The sequence below is a fragment of the Microcaecilia unicolor genome, chromosome 7, assembly GCF_901765095.1.
Source record: "Microcaecilia unicolor chromosome 7, aMicUni1.1, whole genome shotgun sequence".
Classification (NCBI taxonomy): Eukaryota; Metazoa; Chordata; class Amphibia; order Gymnophiona; family Siphonopidae; genus Microcaecilia; species Microcaecilia unicolor.
The window spans coordinates 179,009,301-179,033,292 of NC_044037.1; the positions used below are offsets into that span (position 1 = coordinate 179,009,301).

At 47.4% G+C, this 23,992-nt stretch overlaps 1 protein-coding gene across 2 annotated transcripts in view; it reads right to left on the bottom strand.

Annotated features, from left to right (window-relative positions):
* ORC2 (origin recognition complex subunit 2) overlaps positions 1-23,992 on the bottom strand; it is a 154,996-nt gene that overhangs the window by 56,696 nt on the left and 74,308 nt on the right. For both annotated transcript variants that reach the window (XM_030209630.1, XM_030209631.1), the window contains exons 7-9: positions 12,585-12,642; positions 7,797-7,972; positions 6,679-6,777 (exon numbers count right to left, since the gene is read on the bottom strand). In XM_030209630.1, the coding sequence (XP_030065490.1) occupies positions 6,679-6,777; positions 7,797-7,972; positions 12,585-12,642 (333 nt within the window). The remainder of the gene's footprint in view (positions 1-6,678; positions 6,778-7,796; positions 7,973-12,584; positions 12,643-23,992) is intronic.

Here is a 23,992-nt window from a genome sequence, read left to right on the forward strand (position 1 = left end):
TTTTTTTTTAGTCCAAAGTCAAAGGGCTAGCTGACTCTCGAGTAGGATGCATATCCATTCCATTCATAGTTTAAATTCCGCCATATCTCCATATGAATTCATTGCGGATTGCAAGAAGAGGAGCATCTCAATCAGACAGAATTACAGGATCCCAATCCAAAAAATATTTAAAAACTTATCACGTCTCAGACTAAAATCAAGAATACATGAAAGCCTTGAAGAGTTTTCCAAATAACAGATAAAGCGAATGCTACATACCTGTAGAAGGTATTCTCCGAGGACAGCAGGCTGATTGTTCTCACTGATGGGTGACGTCCACAGCAGCCCCTCCAATCGGAAACTTCACTAGCAAAGGCCTTTGCTAGCTCTCACGCGCCCATGCGCACCGTGCATGCGCGGCCGTCTTCCCGGCTCGTGTTCGTCAGTCCCATATGTAGCAAGACAAGGACAAGGGAAGACACAACTCCAAAGGAGAGGCGGGCGGGTTTGTGAGAACAATCAGCCTGCTGTCCTCGGAGAATACCTTCTACAGGTATGTAGCATTCGCTTTCTCCGAGGACAAGCAGGCTGCTTGTTCTCACTGATGGGGTATCCCTAGCCCCCAGGCTCACTCAAAACAACAAACATGGTCAATTGGGCCTCGCAACGGCGAGGACATAACTGAGATTGACCTAACAACTTATCCAACTAACTGAGAGTGTAGCCTGGAACAGAATAAAAAATGGGCCTAGGGGGGTGGAGTTGGATTCTAAACCCCGAACAGATTCTGAAGCACCGACTGCCCGAACCGACTGTCGCGTCGGGTATCCTGCTGCAGGCAGTAATGAGATGTGAATGTGTGGACAGATGACCACGTCGCAGCTTTGCAAATCTCTTCAATAGTGGCTGACTTCAAGTGGGCCACTGACGCTGCCATGGCACTAACATTATGAGCCATGACATGACCCTCAAGAGCCAGCCCAGCCTGGGCGTAAGTGAAGGAAATGCAATCTGCTAGCCAATTGGATATGGTGCGTTTCCCCACAGCCACTCCCCTCCTGTTGGGATCAAAAGAAACAAACAATTGGGCGGACTGTCTGTTGGGCTGTGTCCGCTCCAGATAGAAGGCCAATGCTCTTTTGCAGTCCAATGTGTGCAGCTGACGTTCAGCAGGGCAGGAATGAGGACGGGGAAAGAATGTTGGCAAGACAATTGACTGGTTCAGATGGAACTCCGACACTACCTTCGGCAAGAACTTAGGGTGAGTGCGGAGGACTACTCTGTTATGATGAAATTTGGTGTAAGGGGCCTGGGCTACCAGGGCCTGAAGCTCACTGACTCTACGAGCTGAAGTAACTGCCACCAAGAAAATGACCTTCCAGGTCAAGTACTTCAGATGGCCGGAGTTCAGTGGCTCAAAAGGAGGTTTCATCAGCTGGGTGAGAACGACATTGAGATCCCATGACACTGTAGGAGGTTTGACGGGGGGGCTTTGACAAAAGCAAACCTCTCATGAAGCGAACAACTAAAGGCTGTCCTGAGATCGGCTTACCTTCCACACGGTAATGGTATGCACTGATTGCGTTAAGGTGAACCCTTACAGAGTTGGTCTTCAGGCCAGACTCAGACAGGTGCAGAAGGTATTCAAGCAGGGTCTGTGTAGGACAGGAGCGAGGATCTAAGGCCTTGCTGTCACACCAGACGGCAAACCTCCTCCATAAAAAGAAGTAACTCCTCTTAGTGGAATCTTTTCTGGAAGCAAGCAAGACACGAGAGACACCCTCCGACAGACCCAAAGAGGCAAAGTCTACGCTCTCAACATCCAGGCCGTGAGAGCCAGAGACTGGAGGTTGGGATGCAGAAGCGCCCCTTCGTTCTGGGTGATGAGGGTCGGAAATCTCCACGGTTCTTCGGAGGACAACTCCAGAAGGAGAGGGAACCAGATCTGACGCCGCCAAAAATGAGCAATCAGAATCATGGTGCCTCGGTCTTGCTTGAGTTTCAACAAAGTCTTCCCCACCAGAGGTATGGGAGGATAAGCATACAGCAGGCCGTCCCCCAATCCAGGAGGAAGGCATCCGATGCCAGTCGGCCGTGGGCCTGAAGTCTGGAACAGAACTGAGGGACCTTGTGGTTGGCTCGAGATGCAAAGAGATCTACCAAGAAGATCTACCTGGAAGATCTGGCGCACTACTCTGGAGGTGAGCGACCACTCGTGAGGTTGCATAATCCTGCTCAACCTGTCGGCCAGACTGTTGTTTACGCCTGCCAGATATGTGGCTTGGAGCAATATGCCGACGGCTTCCTGACACAGGGGGCGAGATCCGGTGCCCCCCTGCTTGTTGATGTAATACATGGCAACCTGGTTGTCTGTCTGAATTTGGATAATTTGGTGGGACAGCCAATCTCTGAAAGCCTTCATAGCATTCCAGACCGCTCGTAACTCCAGGAGATTGATCTGCAGATCGCGTTCCTGAAGGGACCAGCTTCCCTGGGTGTGAAGCCCATCGACATGAGCTCCCCACCCCAGGAGAGACGCATCCGTAGTCAGCACTTTTTGTGGCTGAGGAATTTGGAAAGGGCGTCCCAGAGTCAAATTGGACCAAATCGGCCACCAATACAGGGATTTGAGAAAACTCGTGGACAGGTGGATCACGTCTTCTAGATCCCCAGCAGCTTGAAACCACTGGGAAGCTAGGGTCCATTGAGCAGATCGCATTTGAAGACGAGCCATGGGAGTTACATGAACTGTGGAGGCCATGTGGCCAAGCAATCTCAACATCTGCCGAGCTGTGATCTGCTGGGACGCTTGTACCCGGGAGACGAGGGACAACAGATTGTTGGCCCTTGTCTCCGGAAGATAGGCACGAGCCGTCCGAGAATCCAGCAGAGCTCCTATGAATTCGAGTCTCTGTACTGGGAGAAGATAGGACTTTGGATAATTTATCACAAACCCCAGTAGCTCCAGGAGTCCAATAGTCATCTGCATGGGCTGTAGAGCTCCTGCCTCGGATGTGTCCTTTACCAGCCAATCGTCGAGATAAGGGAACACGTGCACTCCCAGCCTGCGAAGCGCTGCTGCTACTACAGCCAGGCACTTCGTGAACACTTTGGGCGCAGAGGCGAGCCCAAAGGGTAGCACACAGTACTGGAAGTGACGTGTGCCCAGCTGAAATCGCAGATACTGCCTGTGAGCTGGCAATATCGGGATGTGCGTGTAGGCGTCCTTCAGGTCCAGAGAGCATAGCCAATCGTTTTCCTGAATCATGGGAAGAAGGGTGCCCAGGGAAAGCATCCTGAACTTTTCCTTGACCAGATATTTGTTCAGGGCCCTTAGGTCTAGGATGGGACGCATCCCCCCTGTTTTCTTTTCCACAAGGAAGTACCTGGAATAGAATCCCAGCCCTTCTTGCCCGGATGGCACGGGCTCGACCGCATTGGCACTGAGAAGGGCGGAGAGTTCCTCTGCAAGTACCTGCTTGTGCTGGAAGCTGTAGGACTGAGCTCCCGGTGGGCAATTTGGAGGCTTTGAGGCCAAATTGAGGGTGTATCCTTGCCGGACCATTTGAAGAACCCACCGGTCGGAGGTTATAAGAGGCCACCTTTGGTGAAAATCTTTTAACCTCCCCCCGACCGGCAGATCGCCCGGCACGGACACGTTGATGTCGGCTATGCTCTGCTGGAGCCAGTCAAAAGCTCGTCCCCTGCTTTTGCTGGGGAGCGTGGGGCCTTGCTGAGGCGCACGCTGACGAGAGCGAGCGCGCTGGGGCTTAGCCTGGGCCACAGGCTGTCGAGAAGGAGGATTGTACCTACGCTTACCAGAAGAGTAGGGAACAGCCCTCCTTCCCCCATAAAAACGTCTACCTGAGGAGGTAGATGCTGAAGGCTGCCGGCGGGAGAACTTGTCGAAAGCGGTATCCCGCTGGTGGAGCTGTTCTACCACCTGTTCGACTTTCTCTCCAAAAATGTTGTCCGCTCGGCAAGGGAGTCCGCAATCCGCTGCTGGATCCTATTCTCCAGGTCGGAGGCACGCAGCCATGAGAGTCTGTGCATCACCACACCTTGAGCAGCGGCCCTGGACGCAACATCAAAGGTATCATATACCCCTCTGGCCAGGAATTTTCTGCACGCCTTCAGCTGCCTGACCACCTCCTGAAATGGCTTGGCTTGCTCAGGAGGGAGCTTGTCCACCAAGCCCAACTGCCGCACATTTATCCGCATATGGATGCTCGTGTAGAGCTGGTAGGACTGAATCTTGGCCACGAGCATAGAAGAATGGTAGGCCTTCCTCCCAAAGGAGTCTAAGGTTCTAGAGTCCTTGCCCGGGGGCGCCGAAGCATGCTCCCTAGAACTCTTAGCCTTCTTTAGGGCCAGATCCACCACACCAGAGTCGTGAGGCAACTGAGTGCGCATCAGCTCTGGGTCCCCATGGATCCGGTACTGGGATTCGATCTTCTTGGGAATGTGGGGATTAGTTAGAGGCTTGGTCCAGTTCGCCAGCAATGTCTTTTTTAGGACATGATGCATGGGTACTGTGGATGCTTCCTTAGGTGGAGAAGGATAGTCCAAGAGCTCAAACATTTCAGCCCTGGGCTCGTCCTCCACGACCACCGGGAAGGGGATGGCCGTAGACATCTCCCGGACAAAGGCCGCGAAAGACAGACTCTCGGGAGGAGAAAGCTGCCTTTCAGGGGAGGGAGTGGGATCAGAAGGAAGGCCATCAGACTCCTCGTCAGAGAAATATCGGATGTCCTCCTCCTCCTCCCATGAGGCCTCACCATCAGTATCAGACACAAGTTCATGAACCTGTGTCTGAAGCCGTGCCCGACTCGACTCCGTGGAAACACGGCCACGGTGGGAGCGTCGAGAGGTAGACTCCCTCGCCAGCACCGGTGAAGCTCCCTCCACCAACGTCGTCAGGGAGTCTTCTTGGGAGGCGGCTGCAAGCGGTACCGATGTCGGAGACCTCACCCCGGGCAAAGGGCCAGCCGGCGCCTCACTCGACGGTACCGGTGGCGCAGGCACCCCCGGTACCGTAGGGGAAGGGCGCAACAGCTCTCCCAGGATCTCCGGGAGAACTGCCCGGAGACTCTCGTGCAGAGCGGCTGTGGAGAAAGACATGGAAGCCGATGCAGGCGTCGAGGTCAGAGTCTGTTCCGGGCGTGGAGGCAGTTCCGGGCTGTCCAAGGTGGAGCGCATCGACACCTCCTGAACAGAGGGTGAGCGATCCTCCCGGTGCCGATGCCTACTGGGTGCCGACTCCCTCGGCGACCCAGAGCTCTCGGTACCGATGCGGGAAGGAGACCGGTGTCGATGCTTCTTTGATTTCTTCAAACGAAGCATGTCACCGGAGCTTCCCGGTACCGACGAGGAGGACGTAGAATCCAACCGTCTCTTCCTCGGGGCCGAGGCCGAAGAAGGTCGGTCTCGGGGGGGCTGTACCGCAGGAGCCCTCAGGGCAGGAGGAGACCCACCCAAAGGCTCACCGCCACCAGCAGGGGAATGGACAGCCCTCACCTGCACTCCAGTCGAAGCACCACCGTCTGACGACATCAGCAACAGCGGAGGTCCCGGTACCACCGATGCCGACGCAGCCTTCCGATGTCTCGGTACCAACGATGCAGAGGGTCGAAACCTCGATGCCGTCGATGCAGTTGATGCCGAGGTCGAAGACTTTGATGCTGTCGATGTCGATGCACTCGATGCCTCCGGTGCTGTTGTTGACGAAGAGCCCGAGAACAACACGTTCCACTGGGCCAATCTCGCTACCTGAGTCCTCTTCTGTAAAAGAGCACAAAGACTGCAGGCCTGCAGGCGGTGCTCAGCCCCCACACACTGAAGACACGACGCGTGCCTATCAGTGAGCGAGATTACCCGGGCGCACTGGGTGCACTTCTTGAAGCCGCTGGGAGACTTCGATGACATGGGCGGAAAAATCACGCCGTCGAAATCAAAATTCGCGATGGTGACGAAGGGCATCAAAAATAAGGGAGAGAGAAAAAACCCGTACTGAGGCCACAAAAAAGACCTACCCCGAAAGCGAAAGGAAACTTACGCCGGGGAAACAAACTGGACACACGGGAAGGGACAAAGACCAAGGTCTCTTTTTTTTTTTTTTTTAGCGAAATCGCAAAGACGCGCGAGGGTCAACTTGAGGGGCACGAAACGGCGGCAAAACACGACCGTCCCGAGCGCGGACAAAAGAAGACTGACGAACATGAGCCGGTTCAGGCGGGAAGACGGCCGCGCATGCGCGGTGCGCATGGGCACGCAAGAGCTAGCAAAGGCCTTTGCTAGTGAAGTTTCCGATTGGAGGGGCTGCCGTGGACGTCACCCATCAGTGAGAACAAGCAGCCTGCTTGTCCTCGGAGAAGAAAAAGTAGACTTTATCTGGTATGGAATCCCATCCCATACCTTCACTGCTAGATATTAAAGGGTGCGGTATTGTTTTTAGCGCACGCTAAAGACACCCATAGGAATAGGAATCTATGGGTGTCTAGCATTTAGAGCACGCTAACTTTAGGTGCACACTAAAAACGCTAGCACGTCTTAGTAAACAGGGCCCAAAGTGTCATGCTCCAGTAATGCCTATATCACAGCTACTCAAATAAGAGCCCTCATGCACACCTCTTGGGTTGGTTTTACCATGAAAAGCAGTATATTATTAATATTAAAGTTCAACCTGCACAGCACACAAACCTGATCCAACTTAGGTGTCTGCAGTTTTTGCAATGTTCGATCAGAAGTGAGCACCTTTGAACTGCTGTGAGCTTCAAAATAGTTTTCCACCAGGTCACTCTGAAGAAGACAGATAGTAGGACACAACAATGACATTAAATGTTTTCATGCTAATTTCGGTAGCCAAAATACAAATCTAAATCTCAAACAAAGGGAGCCTCATCTAGCACTACCTTTCCAATGACACTGATAAATACTTAAATGATTTCCTTTATATCTGCTCTTTTTTCCTCCAAGAAAACAAATCCTATCCACTTACAAAGCCATAAAGTAAGTCTTCTTGTACCTATTCTCCTCAGAACACCAAGTTTCTTCCCCATGGATGCTAGGGGGCAGGGGCATAACACTTTTTTTTTTTTTGCCTCAGGCCCGCCCATCAGCCAGATATACCTTTCTGTAGCTGGCAGGGATTCCTAAGCCCTGCCAGCTGTAGAAATCCAGAACCCACCCAGATCACTAAAGTGTGACCATCAGTAGCTCAAACTGCCACTGCTGACTGCATTGTGAGCATGCTCAATTCTTGTGCAAGAACTGAGCATGCTCACAGTGCAGACAGCAGTGGCAATTTGAACTGCTGACAGCAATGCTTTAGGTGATCTGGGTGGCTCTGGATTTCTACAGCTGATGGGGCTTGGGGATTCCTGCCAGCAAAGGTAATTTTAATTTGGAGTGAGGAGGGAAAAGGAAAGGGGAGGTGGGGTGTTTAGTGCCTAGCCATGGTCAGTGTAGCTCCCCCCACCCCCCAATGTTGTTCTTGCTACGCTATTGCTATGGGGGTAATTTTATGGCCACACTGGTGAAAAATACACAGGTACTTCCACTCCATGGATGACAGTGGATTTTCAAAGTCAAAGGACACACATATTTTCATTTTTAAATACAGCCTGAAAGTTCTGATCAGACCTTTCTACTTGCCTCACAGTGGAAATAAGGAAGACTATGCTGACCTGAATATTTCATAAACAAAAATAGGAAATCATAAATGACTGTACTGTTTTGGGCACTAACATCCAGTGATGGGGGGGGGGGGGGGGGGGGGGGGGGGGGGGGGGAGAGGAAAATAATTACATTTCACTCACTGTGGCACCTCTCTTGGATCTTTTAGCTGGTGTTTTGTTGGAAGCAAATGTTAGCCTTGCTTTGGTCTGCGCTTTTGGTTCTAAGACTTCAACGGTCTCATCTAGTTCCTCTGCCAATTCCTCTTCAGAATTTGAAGCAGAATACTCACTCTCACTTTCAGAATACAAATCTGGAGCTAAAAATAAGATTTGGCGATTATGTTTTGCAGTGTTTTACAGAGAAACCAAAAGTGCTGTTTAGGAGACCCAGCTGAAGCATAGACGCACTTTCTCTCACCTCCTCATTCTATAATAGGTTGCCTACAATTTCCACACTTAAATTTAGAGAATACTACTATTTACAAATGTAAATGGCAGTAATGCACCTTACCAGTATGAACTACATTCTAAAATATCTTAGTACTTAACTGTCAGGGGAGAATGCAAAGGGGAGGGACGTGAGAAGGGCATAGTCAGGGCTGGCATTTACACACTTAGTGTTTACAGAACACTGAATTACATGCATAAACGTCGTGTTTAGGTGCTAACACTTTCACCAGTTATAGACCTGTCATAAATGTTAGCACCTAAACGTAGGTGCACTGATGCTGACTTACGCTGGTATTCTATAATGGCATAAGTACTGGTATAGAGTGGGTGCACTACCCACTTAAATTTTGCATCTAAATGGTGGTGCCATGTAATAGAATTGCCTCCTCAGTTTCAAAAGGAACACAGTGATACAGGAACTGCTTTCAGAGGCATTGGAATAGGACCTTCTTACAGTAAACCTATACCGACGTCAATACCCATCAAATGGAAATGTATCTCACTATTCTGTGTTTCACCAATATATAATATCCATTTTAAAGTACTTTGTTCTGTTCCACAGAAGTTCTAACAGAAATCTTTGAATTTTAATATTCTATTCCACAGCTTAGTGCACTAAAATATAGCAGTGTACAAAGGATAAAAAGATTTCAGATCTGGTTATTTTTTTCTTGATTTGAGGGTTGGTCCTCCAGGGCCACAACACAGTTGTGTTTTTAGGATTCCTCCAATGTATACGCTGTAACAGGACTGTAGTCCCTGCCTTTACTGCACAAGCCCTCATTTATCCAATAAATCATGGGGCCTGAGAACTATAGAAGACCGGGGCAGTTACCTACGAAGGGAAAAGATATATTTTGTATGAACTGGCTCAACTGTTATTCTTTTTAGAGGGTAAGGTCTTTTCTGTGGCATCCTCGACTGGTAGGTCATTACAGGGGCTCATTTTCAAAGCACTTAGACTTGACTTACAGAGTTCCATAGGTTATTATGTAAGTCTAAGTCTAAGTGCTTTGAAAATACGTTTTCACGTGTTATCTGCAGCATTCTGTTCCTTTTCTTTTAATTAGTCTTTGTTATTTTTCATTTCTTCATGGAGTTTCTCTTTGGTTTCCTCTATCAATTTGTGACTGTATGGTTTTGCTTATTTTCATTTTAGCATTGCTTAGCTAATGATGAATTAACATGTTTAACATTGCTATTATTTCTTTCAAAGTTGTACTTGACATAATAATAATTTTTTTTTTAAACCAGAACATTTAGAGCAGGCCTTGAAAGCAACTTTTCCTAATCCTTGAAAGGCCTGGGTGACTGTTTCCCTGAGCTTTTGTTCATTTGCAAAAAAGATTATTTCACAGAACTGGTAACGGTCCAGTCCTCTGAACTGCATTCACGAGAGGGAAAGATGGAACAAACAGGCCAGGTCATTCTCAGAGCATTAAACCACATCGTTATGCTCATATTAGCCCTCTCCTCAAGTCACTTCACTGGCTTCCTATCTTTCCGCATACAGTTCAAACTCCTCTTATTGACTTATAAGTGCATTCACTGTGCAGCTCCTCAGTACTTCTCCACTCTCATCTCTCCCTACATTCCTCCCCGGGAACTCCGTTCACTGGGTAAATCTCTCTTATCTGCACCCTTCTCCTTCACTGCTAACTCCAAACTCCTTTCCTTTTATCTTGCTGCACCATATGCCTGGAATAGACTTCCTGAGCCGGTACGTCAAGCTCCATCTCTGGCCGTCTTCAAATCTAAGCTAAAAGCCCACCTTTTTGATGCTGCTTTTAACTCCTAACCCTTTTTCACTTGTTCAGAATCCTTATTTCATCATCCTCATTTTAATATTCCCTTATCTCTTGTTTGTCTGTCCTAATTAGATTGTAAGCTCTTTCGAGCAGGGACTGTCTCTTCATGTTCAAGTGTACAGCGCTGCGTATGTCTAGTAGCGCTATAGAAATGATAAGTAGTAGTAGTAGTCAGGGGCGTAGTCAGACAGCAGATTTTGGGTAGGCCTAGGCAAGAAGTGGGAGGGCACCAAATGTTTTCTCTCTCCCACCCCCACATCAAAAAAATATCTCAGCTGGTGGGAAAATGCGTCTCTCCAGTCTCCACCTTGGTAGTCTGCAGCAGGCATGCGCTGAAAACTGAGCATGCGAAGGTGCCAGTATTGTGGAGAGCAGCATTTTCATTACCATGTGCTACTGTTGGATGGGCCTGAGCCCTAAGTGGGTGGGCCCTGGCCCACCCAGGCCCACCTGTGGCTACGCCACTGGTAGTAGTAGATCTATTTGCATACAATGGAGGCAATGCATGCAAATAGATCTCATGTATATTCATTGGGGAAAAACTGAAAACCCGACTGAGTTGCGGCCTTCAAGGACCAAGGTTGCCCACCCTTGTCCTAGGTGTTCTGCAGCTGGCTGCCCTCTAGCTTTCACCCTCAGGCCTAAGAAAAAGATTCTGCAAAATGTACATGACCACAAGGAACAAAGAGTTCTTTAATGTGCATTTGGTTGGTTAGTCACTAAATTAATGCACACTAATTGACTTATCATACCTTAATTAGTCAGTGAACATTAAATTTAGTGTGCACTAGATTTCCCTATTAAAATAACTAAACAAAACACACTTAAAATTGGGAAATAAGTGGCAAAATCATTATTTACATGCAAACTGTATACAACTACATATTGTACTCCTGAGGGAACTCTGCGTAGTGCAGAATTCCTCACCCCCACAGAATGGCATCGGCTGCTCTCTCCCCTTCTCCTATAAAGATCATGTGGCAGGAGGAGCAGGAAGTGAAGCCCTGCACACTGGGTTACTTCCATTCCTCTGCTGACTTAGACCAGACAACAACTGCGCAGTTCATATACACAGCTGGACCTTAAGCAGACAGAGGAAGAGGAAGTGACCCAGTGTGCAGGACTTCACTTCCTGCTCCTCCTCCTATGTGATTTTTGCAGGGGAGGGGACAGCGCTGCAGCCAATGCTGGCTGCATGGGCACTGGGGGGGGGGGGGGGGAGCAGTCAGAACAAACTGATGTGTCTTGTAGAAGGTGGACAAAGCAAGAGGAGTGTGTCTTGTGGGAGGGGGCAAAACAAGGGGAGTGCATCTTGTGGGAGGGGGCAAAGCAAAGGGAGTGTGCTATGTGTGGAAGGTGGGAGGAAGCACAGCAAGGTGAGAACAAGGAGGTTTAATTGACAGGAGATGGCATCACATGACAAGGCTGAAGCCAAAGATGCCATATTTATATTATTTATTTAAAAATTTATAGACCACCTAAAACTAGGTGGTTTCCAAGAATACATTCACAATCCAATACACGTCATAGCACAAAAACAGTACATATCAGCATACATTATGACAAATTCTTCAGAACATCAACAAAATGTTCAGAAAAGCTCAGCCACAAACAGTCTAGTCTTCAATAATTTTTTAAACTGCACCACACTATCAACAAAGGCGAAGATGTCCAAGGAGAGCGTTCCATAATGAAATTCCTGCTGAGACGAAAGAAGTAGCTTGTGTATCAGCATAATGTAAATGCACTACCTCATCTGTTGACAGTCGCATCTTGATAAACTCAAAACAAAGCAAATTATTGGTCCACACCAAGCCACGCATAGGCAGTCCTTATTTCTAATAACCGTTTGCTCTTGTTTTGGGTGATTCAATATGGTGGCAAACTCCACTAACTGGCTTCAGGCCAGATAATGGGCCAAGCACACTCCCACCGTCTCCTGTCAATTAAACCTCTTTGAGTGAGAGTGTGCCCTAGGGTTTCAAGGAAGGAAGGACAGTGAAAGCTAGGAAAATGAGAGTCACATGATCTGCCTGATGATTTTTCAATGAAGGGTGAGGAAAAAATCACAGTTTTGCAAAACTGATAATGGCCAGCATTGGCAACAAATTTAAAATGTATAACTATGCTGAAAACCTATTTGTATATGCTTTTGGAACTTAGGTCTTGCTAGCTGAGAGGGAAGATTGAAGTGTACCTGATAATTTCTGATACAGCTCTGTTTGATGAGGGAATGTATGTATCTGAGATGATTGAAACTTTTTCCTATCTTAATATATGTAATTCTTTTCTTGTTCTTAGTTGATCTGTATTTGTAAACAACCGTTACATTTCTTAGCTAGCCAGTATAGCAAAATTTTAATAAATGCAGACATAATTAATCTATTGAGAATTATGCTCAAAAGATCACCTGAAAAGTGCAGGACCCAAAGATTTCTTGATGGGTCACCACTGGCTATAGAATTCGTATTTTGCCAGACCAAAATCATGGATCAAAATCTGACTGATGTGAAGATACTATATGTCTGCTTAACACGGAGTAAAATTCATCACCTGTACCTTACCAGCAAATACACAACAGAACAGTGCATTTTTGGGATAATCTAAACAAAAATATATAATTATTTTGAACAATCTAAATTTTCTTCACGTGATAAAAGGTAGTACCAACCTGTTAGCCTTTTCCTTAGTCTGTGAGGAGTGGTTGACACAAAAGCATTTTTCCCACCCTATAAAAACAAAGAAATGTCTCCATAAAACTATAGGCTACAAAAGCTGGAATTACTATAACAAAAGTTTATTCTAACATCTTGACTACTCTGGCATATCCAACTAAAGGTACACTAAGCCAAAGTACAAATAAAGCAAAGCAAGAATTACTAGCAGATCAAATATTTCCCATATTTCCTCAGCATATAACTTACACAAAAGCAAATAAATATATTTCTATATTGCACGCTACTTTGGGCATCCTTTTAGCCAGAATGGTGGTTTATAAAGCGAAGATACTTACCTGTAGCAGGTATTCTCTGAGGACAGCAGGCTGATAGTTCTCACATGTGGGTCGATGTCTGCGTTGGCCCAGGAAACGGAGCAAATTTTTTGAAGCAAAAATAAAAAGTTTTGTCCAGAGTCTTCTGGTGCGTGAATGATGCATGGACAACTTCCCGCCCGTCACGTGAGCGTGCCCCTTAGTTAAATCAAAAAGCATACAACAAACTAGTAACAACTCCAAAGGGGAGTTGGGTGGGTTTGTGAGAACAATCAGCCTGCTGTCCTTCGAGAATACCTGCTACAGGTAAGTATCTTCGCTTTCTCCGAGGACAAGCAGGTTGCTTGTTCTCACATGTGGGGTATCCCTAGCACCCCAGGCTCACTCAAAACAATGAACATTGGTCAATTGGGCCTCGCAACGGTGAGGACATAACTTAGATTGACCTGAAACCATACACAACTAACTGAGAGTGCAGCCTGGAACAGAACAAAAATGGGCCTGGTGGGGGGGAGTTGGATTCTAAACCCCGAACAGATTCTGCAGCACTGACTGCCCAAACCGATTGTCGCGTCAGGTATCCTGCTGAAGGCAGTAGTGAGATATGAATGTGTGGACTGATGACAACGTTGCAGCCTTGCAAATCTCTTCAATGGAGGCTGACTTCAAGTGAGCCACTGACGCAGCCGTGGCTCTAACATTATGAGTCGTGACATGGCCCTCTAGAGTTAGCCCAACTTGGGCATAAGTGAAGGAAATGCAATCCGCTAGCCAACTGGAGATTGTGCATTTTCCGTTGGCGACTCCTCTCCTGTTGGGGTTGAAAGAAACAAACAACTGGGTGGACTGTCTGAAGGGCTTTGTCCGCTCCACGTAAAAGGCCAATACTCTCTTGCAGTCCAAGGTATGCAAACTGCTTTCACCAGGGTGGGTATGAGGATGGGGAAAAAATGTTGGCAAGACAACTGACTGGTTCAGATGGAACTCCGACACCACCTTTGGCAGGAACATAGGGTGCGTGCGGAGGACTACTCTGTTATGATGAAACTTGATATAAGGTGCATGCACTACCAAGGCCTGAAGCTCACTGACCCTACGAGCTGAAGTAACAGCCACCAAGAAAACGACCTTCCAGGTCAAGTACTTAAGATGGCAGGAATTCAGTGGCTCAAAAGGAGCTTTCATCAGCTGGGTGAGAACAACGTTGAGATCCCACAACCCATTACCTCTCCTCCCGACGTTGATGCTCCTGTCGATGTCGATGCTGCCGACCTCGGTACTGATGTTGAAGGACCGGACTGAACCCAAAAAAGCTTTTCTCGTTGGGCTTCCAGACACTTGGGCCCGTTTCTTCATACGAAGACCCAGACTACAAGCAGCTGGGCTATGGTCAGGCCCATGGCACTGGATACACCAGATGTGGGTATTGGTACCTGAGATGGTCCGGTTGCACTGAGTACAACGTTTGAAGCCACTGGGTGTCCTCAATGACATGGACGGAGAAACGGCTTCAGCGAAATCAAACCACGCGAAGGGCACAAAAAGGGAGAAACCCAACCGCACGGCGTCGAAAAAGAAAGTAAACTTAAAAATAAGTCAAAAACTAAAAGAAACTACAGGTAATAATTTTTTTTTTTTTAAGAAAATGACAAAAAAGTCGTCAGGCTCTAGTTCCTGGGCCAAAAAACAAGGAGATCAAAAAAGATCCTGTTACTTCGTCGCGGACGAGGACTCTGGGCAAAAAATTTGCTCCGTTTCCTGGGCCAACGCGGACGTCGACCCACATGTGAGAACAAGCATCCTGCTTGTCCTCGGAGAAAACTTTTTATATATAACTGAATATCACTGATAACATTTACAGCAGTGATTCCCAAACCTGGTCCTGGAGGCACCCCAGCCAGTCAGGTTTTTAGGATACCCACAATGAACATTCATGAGAGAGGTTTGCATGCAGTGGAGTGTGCTATTGAAATAGACATAGGGAAAGCCACTACTTGTCCCTGGAATCAATAGCATGAAACATACTAATTGGGATTCAGTCAGGTACTGGGCTAGATGGACCATTGGTCTGATTCTGTATGGCTATTCTTATGATCTGTACTGGGACCAATGATTTTTCTAAAAGTTGGAAGTTATCAAGATGCGTTAAAATGTGAGTTTTTATGGCACTTTGATTTTCCATGGGAGTTACCAACCTGCAGTAGTGCGGTCACAGGAATCAACTTTTCAAAAACTTATTGGGGGTGCTAAACTCAACAGAAACTACCTCTCCATGGAGACTGTCAAGGAGTTTGTTCAATATTGGGGGTGCTTAAGCATCCACAGTGTTGGCTCCTGTGATCACAGTACCACAGCCTGCTGACTAGTGCAGTAAATGAATAAATGCTGGTTGCAAGCCATGTTTCGGTGTGAGCCTGCCTAAGGGGTTATCCAACCCGTATGTGAATCAGCCGCTACTGCTCTGCTTTGCGATAACAACTCTGGAAAGATGGTGACATAATGCATGCTGTGTTGGGTCCTTCGATGTGTTGTTACAAAAAAGTCCTTGAATATCCTCCTTGTATTCACCTCACTCATTTATATGGTGTCTACTCATCCGTGAGGATTTTGCCTTCTTCCTCCTTTTTTGTTTATCTCTAGAGTACCACAAGACTACTGCTAGGAGCACCATATTGCAGATAGTGTCTCACTCCTGCCCTGAGGCAAAGTAGATTACTAGATTTGTGCCAGTAGGCCTCCGGGGGAATGTGGGGGTGACCTTTGGGCACTGGAGATTCAGATCAGGAGAGGGGGGGAGGGGAATACAGCACCACTGCCCCTTTATGATGTGGCCCAGGAGCCTCTGGCTACTTTGAGGCTTGATGTTCCTGGGACAGTAAAATAACATAACCCCAGTTTGCACATTATAGAATTATACAATAATGAGCTGCTTTACATGAATTTGCATGTTTTGCATCTCAGTATTATATACCATGGCAACTTGGTTATCACCATGATAATGGTAATCAAACATGCATTGGTGTCCTTGAATATGCATTAAGAGGCAAATAAAGAGCCCTAATGCAGCTTGATGACCTCCCCCCTAAATATAATTGTGGGAAACACATTGAAATCTCCTGCTGTGTGTGTGGTGGCAGCCAAAAAAGCAATGTTAAGAATTACTAGGAAAGGAATCTAATATAATAATTCGCACCTCCAACGTTCTGAAGCTGACTCCGTAGCAGTGTGGCAGTGAAGCCGTGTAGTGTTCGTAATCGCACTCCCGATCACTGCCCCGCCCTCGAGGGAACTCTGTATAGTTGCCAGGGAAAGAAACGCAACGTCAGAAGGAGAAGGGACCAACCACAGGCAATCGCAATCACTCTCAGTTTCCGCAAACAGGAAATGAGAGCAGGACCAGATGAACAGCTGAAACCACAGCCTGTCTGAAGCGGCGTCTGTACTTGCTGCACTTCAGTGTTGGCGGTCGAGCAGGAGGTAAAACTTTTAAAACAGCACACGTCTTCCTTGCACTCGCAGGGAGGTCCTGGGCGGCGGAAATCGGAGGAGAGGAGGGGCGCGAATAGAGGGGGGGTCCTGAGACAAGAGAGAGAGGGGGAGGGGGTCCTGAGACGAGAGAGAGGGGAGAGGGGGAGGGGGGCCCTAAGACGAGAGAGGGGAGAGGGGGGCCCTGAGACGAGAGAGAGGGGAGAGGGGGAGGGGGGCCCTAGAACCTTGCTAGCGCCCGTTTCCTTTCTGTTCGAAACGGGCCTCTTTTACTATTATAGAATAACACAACGAATATCATAAAGCCTCTGTATTGCTCCATGGTGAGACTGCACCTTGAGTACTTTGTGCAAATCTGGTCACTGCATCTCAAAAATGATAGACAATGACAGAATTAGAAAAGGTACAGAGAGAAGTGACCAAAATGATAAAGGGGGAGGGACTTCTTTCATATGAGTAAAGGCTAAAGACATTAGGGTTCTCCATCTTGAAGAGGAGACCACTGAGGGGAGATATGATAGAGGTCTACAAAATCCTGGAGTGAAATGGAAAAGGTAAATGCAAATTGATTGTTTATCCTTTCAAAAGGAACAAAAGACTAGAGGACACATCATGAAGTTACACAACAACACATTTAAACCAAATAGGAGAAAATATGTTTTCACTCAATGCACAGTTAAGCTATGGAACTCATTGCCACAGGATGTGGTAAAAGCAGTTAATATAATTGGCTTTAAAAAGGTTTGGATACATTCCTGGAGCTGAAGTCCATAAACCATTATTAAAAGAGACCGGAGAAAAGCCACTATTTATCACCAAAGTGAAGTGATCAAAGAATACGATCTAGATTGGTCACTGTTAGAAACAAGATACTGGGCTAGATGGAATTTTGGTCTGACCCAGTATGGCAAACTCATATTCTTTTTTTTTTTCCACTTTAAATGTTTTTATTAAGTAAGCTTGAAAAACATACACACCATAGTATGTGTAAACATCAACTGTTGTTCAGGATTTAACACAGAGTCATCCCATCTGTTCCTCACTAATGCCCCAACAGTAACACAATAACTAACCATACAAGCAAACTCAAATCCTCGTATCCTCTGCAAACTGGAAAGGGCAATCCTCCTCCCCTCCCTCCCTTTGCAAATGATACTCCTATCCAGACCTTTGCAGCTCCCTATATCCCTTCCCTCCCATCCCTCCCTCCCCTTCTCCCTTCCCTCCCTTCCCCCCCCTACCCACCTCCCACCTCCCTTTATGATTGTATTGTCTCTACCCACATTTTTAGCTGAGCCCATCCCCTCCTGCGCCTCAACTCACCATCTCTGCGATATGCCGTGAGTCTCTCCATCATTATAAATTGTTCAAGCTTCCCCCTCCACTCGCCCATGGAAGGGGGATTGATGTCTCTCCACTTCCGTGCGACCAGGCACTTAGCCGCCGCCAAACCCCAGCGGACTAGTTTACTCCGTTCCCAAGATTCTCTGTCATTATGCAATCCAAGCAAACACACCTGCGGGCTACACACCATGGAGTCTCCGGTCATTTTTACCATCGCTGTAATCACCGCTACCCAGAAAGGCAGCAGTCTTGCACAGGACCACCAAATATGCAGAAAGGTACCCTTATCCTGTCCACACCTCCAACATCGGTCAGAAGCAGCGGGGTACATTTTCTTGATCCTCTCAGGGGTGTAATACCACCGTGAGAGTACCTTATACGCATTTTCCTGTACTAATGCACATGTGGAGGCCTGCTGCACCTCTCTACATATCTTTTCCCATTCCTGATCATTGAATTTACAGTTTAAATCTGATTCCCACGCCCCCTGAAAACGAAATGGTGTTGGATCACTCCCTCTGATAAATCTATAAAGTACTGAAATAGATCTGGGCACCCTCTGTAGTATCCCCCATAAATTCTCCAAACTCTCCTTTTCCTGTGTTCCACTCCCTCTCCAACCCATTGCACCCATAAATAACTTAACCTGCGCATAGGCAAAGAAGTCTCCCTCCGGGAGACCATACTGTTGTTGCAATTCCTCAAAGTTTTTGATCCTATCCCCCCTCATCAGGTCCCGAAAGTTCGAGAGACCCGAACGGTCCCACCTCCGAAAGACCCTATTGTCCCTCCCTGCTCCAAATCTCGGCTCCCAGCAAATACCCGCTCTCGTAGATACCCCCTCTCCTTGTCCCCATTGGCGCCTAAACTCTTCCCAGACCTGCAGTAGGTGCTTAAAGAATGGGTTATCCACCCCCTTCAGCCTGTCCCCCGTTCCTTCTGTAGTCCATAATAGCGAATTTAATCGCCGTCCTGGAAAATACTCCTGCTCCACCTGGACCACTGGTTTTAAATGATCCCGTTCCCACTCCAATATCATTTTAACCTGCGCCGCCTGATAGTACCATTCTAGCTTCGGTACTGCTCTTCCTCCTCTGTCTACTTCCCCCCACAATACTTTCCCTGCTAACCGGGGGTGTTTCCCCTCCCAAACGAACTGCAGAATCTGACGTTGTAGCCGCCGCAGCGTCCCCTTCGGCACTGCCACCGGGAGGCACTGAAACAAAAACAATAGCTTTGGTAGGGTGTTCATTTTAATGACCGCCATCCTCCCCCACCAGGACAGCCAAATTCCCTTCCAGTGAGATAATTCCGTTCGAATGCGGTCTAATAGTTTCCCATAATTAAGAGTAAAAAGTTGGTTTAAATCTTTGGGAATAAGAACCCCCAAGTATCTAATGTAATCTTTTGACCATTTAAAGGCAAACTTACTTAGCAAACTATTTTCCTCTTCCTGTGACACCGAGATCCCCAAGACTTCACATTTGTCCATGTTAACCCGCAAACCAGCATACCTTCCAAACTCCCTCAGCATATCCTCCACCACCTCAAGTGTCCTTTCTGGCTGCGTCACATAAAGTAACAGATCGTCTGCGTATAAAGCCAGGCGATGTTCCTTCTTTCCCGCTCTAATGCCCCTAAACTCAGGATGGGTGCGTATCATCTCTGCCAAAGGCTCTATATAAATAGCATACAGTAGTGGCGACAGGGGGCAGCCCTGCCTGGTTCCCCTTCCTATCTTGAAAAATGGTGTATACCGGCCATTGACCTGCACACAGGCCACTGGGGCTCTATAGAGAGCTGCTATCCACCTACTAAAGTTTTCTCCGATACCCATACGCCTCATCACTTCCCTCAAAAATTCCCACTCCACCCTGTCAAACGCTTTTTCAGCGTCTATCGCCAGCATCAGGGCTCCCGGGTGCCGCTGTTGTGCTTCCCACTGTAAATGCAGGGTACGTCGTACATTGTCCCCCACTTGTCGGCCCGGTATAAACCCTGACTGATCCTCCCCTATGAGACCCGGCAGAACCCGCCCCAATCTGTTTGCCAGCACCTTAGCCACTATCTTGGCGTCCACATTCAGCAGCGAAATAGGACGATATGACCCACAATTAGTGGGATCCTTACCTGGTTTCAATATCAGAGAGATCCCTGCCGCCATCATTGAGGTCGCCAGCTCTCTTCCCTCTATTACTCCATTCCCTAGGCGAACCAGCTGTGGCCCTAGTTCTTCTACATAACATTTAAAGAACCGCGCGGTGAAGCCGTCCAACCCCGGAGCCTTACCATTAGGTAGGTTCTTAATTACCCCCTTCACCTCCCCCCATCGGATCGGCTCCTCCAATCGCGCCTGTACCGCTGCATCTAGATGTCCCAACTGTAACTGATCCAGAAATAGCCCCATTCCTCCCTTGTCTATTTCCCTCTCTGCTGTATATAATTGTTCATAAAACCGTCTGAAACTTTCTGCTATATCTTTATCATCATAATACCACCCACCTTTACCATCTTTCAATTTTTGGATAAGTGCCTTGACCCTCCTAGCCCGTAACCTACGCGCCAGGAGCCCACTTGATTTATTCGCAAATTCGAAAGTTCTCTGCTTTAACTTAGTCTGCATGTACTCCATATCTATCATTTGCAGTTGTGCCAGATCTCCCCGCACCTTTTTGAGCTCCTCCCCCAACTTATTGGTGGGTCTTCTTTTATGTTGCTTCTCTAGTTGCCCAAGGCGTGTAAGTAATTCCAGGGATTTTCGTCCCCTCTCCCTTTTTTTCCGAGCCCCCCATTTGATGAAGACTCCCCTCACCACAGCTTTCATAGCATCCCAGAGGCACCCATCTGTTACCTCCCCATTATCATTAAACTGGTAAAATTCCTTTATAGCTCCCCTTACCTCTTCTCTCACTATTTCATCTCCCAATAATGTTTCGTTTAATTTCCAATGTCCTCCCCTCCTTCTACCCTCCAACCCCTTCAGCCTTATCCAGACCGCCGCATGGTCGGAGATCTGACATGGCTCTATCTCCGCCACCTCTAACAGATGCCAATTATTGCGATGTACCCAAATGCTATCTAAACGGGCATATGATTGGGCGGCATGCGAATAATGTGTATAATTTCTTTGAGTTCCATGCAACAATCTCCATCCATCTACCACTTCACACCCCTTCAAGAAAGATAGTAATGCTTTACGCCCCGATCTTCCTGCACCACTCCTCCCCTTGGAGTGATCCAACTCCGCATCTGGGGCTATATTAAAATCCCCGCCTATTATTACTTGGCCTTTAAGAAAACCCTGAATTTCTTCCTTCAATAAATCAAAAAACTGCTTCTGACCTTCATTTGGGGCATAAATATTGACAACTGTAACTTCTTTGTCCTGTAGGAGCCCCCTAAAGCCCACACAACGACCACTTGAGTCTCGAAACTCCTCCTGTATGCGCAACCCACAGGTGTGCCGCACCAAAATAGCCACCCCTCCAGCCCTTCTAGGTTCCCGTCCCTGGTGTGTCAAAGTGATCCTATAGGATCTATGTCTCAGCAAGTGCACATCCCTCGGTCTTAAATGCGTCTCTTGCAACAGTATCACATCCCACTTTAGTCTGTTCAGCTCTTTAAATACTCGACATCTTTTCCCTTGATGGTTGAGACCATTTATGTTCCACGACCCCACTGTTAATCCTGCCCTCCCCCGATCCACCCTCCCTTCCCCCCCTCCCTTTGCTGATCCCTGAATCGAAAGACCAGCTATGGTAGGAAATTAAACGCACCATACCAGAGCTTTGGTCTCCTAAATCCTTCCCAAAAACTCCCCTTATTCCCCATCCCTCCCGGGTCACATACCCTCCCGTTTGCCCTCCCATTTTCCCAAATCCTCATTTCAGCTACCTCTTCCACAAAGAGAGAGGCGCACTTCCACCCTCCCACCTCCTGCCCTTTTGCTTACAGCAACATTAAACATTCTTTAAGGTCTATTATCTCAATCTGGGGCCCAGGCCCAACCTGGCAGTCTTCACTGTACCAGACCACACATTGAGCCCAGATACCCCAGATCTCTAACAACCTCCTCTCCAAACACCTCTCCATCCATTGGGTCCAATTCTAGTCCTCAACAGTTAACTCAAGTAGTAGTCTGAAATGAAGTCTCCGTCTCCGTCACATGTTTATCATTCCTCGTGTGTTAGAAGACCGAACCGGTTCCTCCTCTCCATGTTGCCAATCGGAACTCCCCAGGCAGGCACTAGGTCCGCAACATGAAGCATTTCAAGACGCCTGTTTATCTTTATTCTTTCCTCTCCCGACCGCCACCTGCCAGGCAGAGTCTCGTCTAGGAATAGCCGGGTCCCGCTGGTCCAGATTCTGTGGTGGGACGTCTTTGCAGCCCAAAGCTCTCAAAACCGACCACGCTTCCTCAGGTGTTACGACCTTCCGTGACTTTCCATCCACTGTAATCCACACCGCGAAGGGGAACAGCCATCTATAACGAATCTCCTTGGAGCGCATAAACCTGGTAACATCTTTAAAAGTTCCACGTTTCAGCAATGTAGCGCGGGCCAAATCTTGAAAGCAAACTCATATTCTTATATACATGGAAGAAAACCAGTTATGCCAGAAACAGAAGAAATTTTATGTAAAAGTTTAAAACTGGATATATACAAACTACAACAAGGATTAAGTGCATTTTTTCCTTAAAAGAAAGAGTGAACTCGGAAGCAGCATAGTAAACTTTTGATTTTATGCTCCCTTGTAACTTAGCTGACACGACTGGCAGAACAATTTTGAAACTAGCTATAGTGCTTACAAACCGATGTATATATCATTCTCAAGAGATGATTTTTAGAAGAATTTTGCATGAGAGGCTATAAACAAATCAAAAGCAAGAGCACAAAAGGATGGACCATGTGGACTCAGAAGAGGGACAGAAACTTTAAATAATCAGGAACAGATATCTTTGAAAACTGGCATGTGAGTGTGGCAGAATAGTTGAGAGAGATTTTCTCCTGTCACCAACTGCCCCACTTGTAATCTTCCAGATGACTGGGATTAGGGGCCAAACATCACTTGTGTGACATACTCAAAATTGTTTTCTGTTGCACAGCACAAAACTCTGCTGGCAGGTCACAATACTGTAAAAAACATTTCAAATTTTCACGTTCTCATGTCCCAGCATGTTTCCGTTCTACAAAAATCAGTTATAACCTATAATGCAGGTCTTGGCAAATTTTATATGGATCTGGGCAACAGCTAAAAAAAGTTTACAGCCAGCAGATGAAAGTGCTCTTAACCTCCCTGTCACTACATTTTTGGAGGTTCCCTCTCCAATTTCTGCTGCAGCTGCTTTACAGCCTGATTTACTAATGCTGTTTTCCCATCTCTAGCAATTTCCCCCTTTCTATCTTCCAGCCTGTCTCCAGTCTCTCTCCTTCTAGTTTCCACCAGTCTTCCTCTTTCAACACACCAGTTTCAACCACCCTCCTCCACCCTCTGCTAACCAAACATCCAATCACCCCATCATCATGCCCACGAGTTTCCCTCTCTCTCTCTCAATACCCTTAATCCAGCCATTCCTCTACCCATATCTAACCAGTCATCCAACCATCACCCTCAGAAGTCATCCCTCCACCAGTTTCCCTCCCATTGTTAAACCTTACCACCCATCAGTCAAGTCACCGCCCCCTTAATTTTGCAGGTTCCCATTTGCTTCTGGTATCTGATATCCCTTCTAGCCTATGCACTTACCCTCCAATGCCAACAACGTCTCCTTCCTGCACCACTGCTGTCTATCAACTGTTTCTGTTTCTTCACTTGTACTGCTCTTAATAAGTTTGAGCCATGTGATGTTCCTAACTCCCACAATGACCAGAGTGAGAATTCAAGCATGGCATGGCTTAAATGCAACTGAAAATTGCAGAGGTACAGGAAAGAGCTGTTAACTGCAGCAGCATGAGAATGACAATTGCGACAGACAAATCCCAGGCACCATGGATACCTGGCACCCAAGATTTGTGAAGGGGGAGCCTATTCCGAAAGGATGGGCTCCACCTTAACCAGGGTGGGACCAGGCTGCTGGCATCGGCATTTAAAAAGGAGACAGAGCAGCTTTTAAACTAGAAATGGGGGGAAGGTCGACAGTTGCTCAAAAGCGCATGGTTCGGGATAAGGTATCTTTCAAAGATATCACCAAAACAGGGAAGATAGGGTATCCCGATAGTGAGGTTGAAAAAGAGACCATAGTAGATCAGATGTCCTTA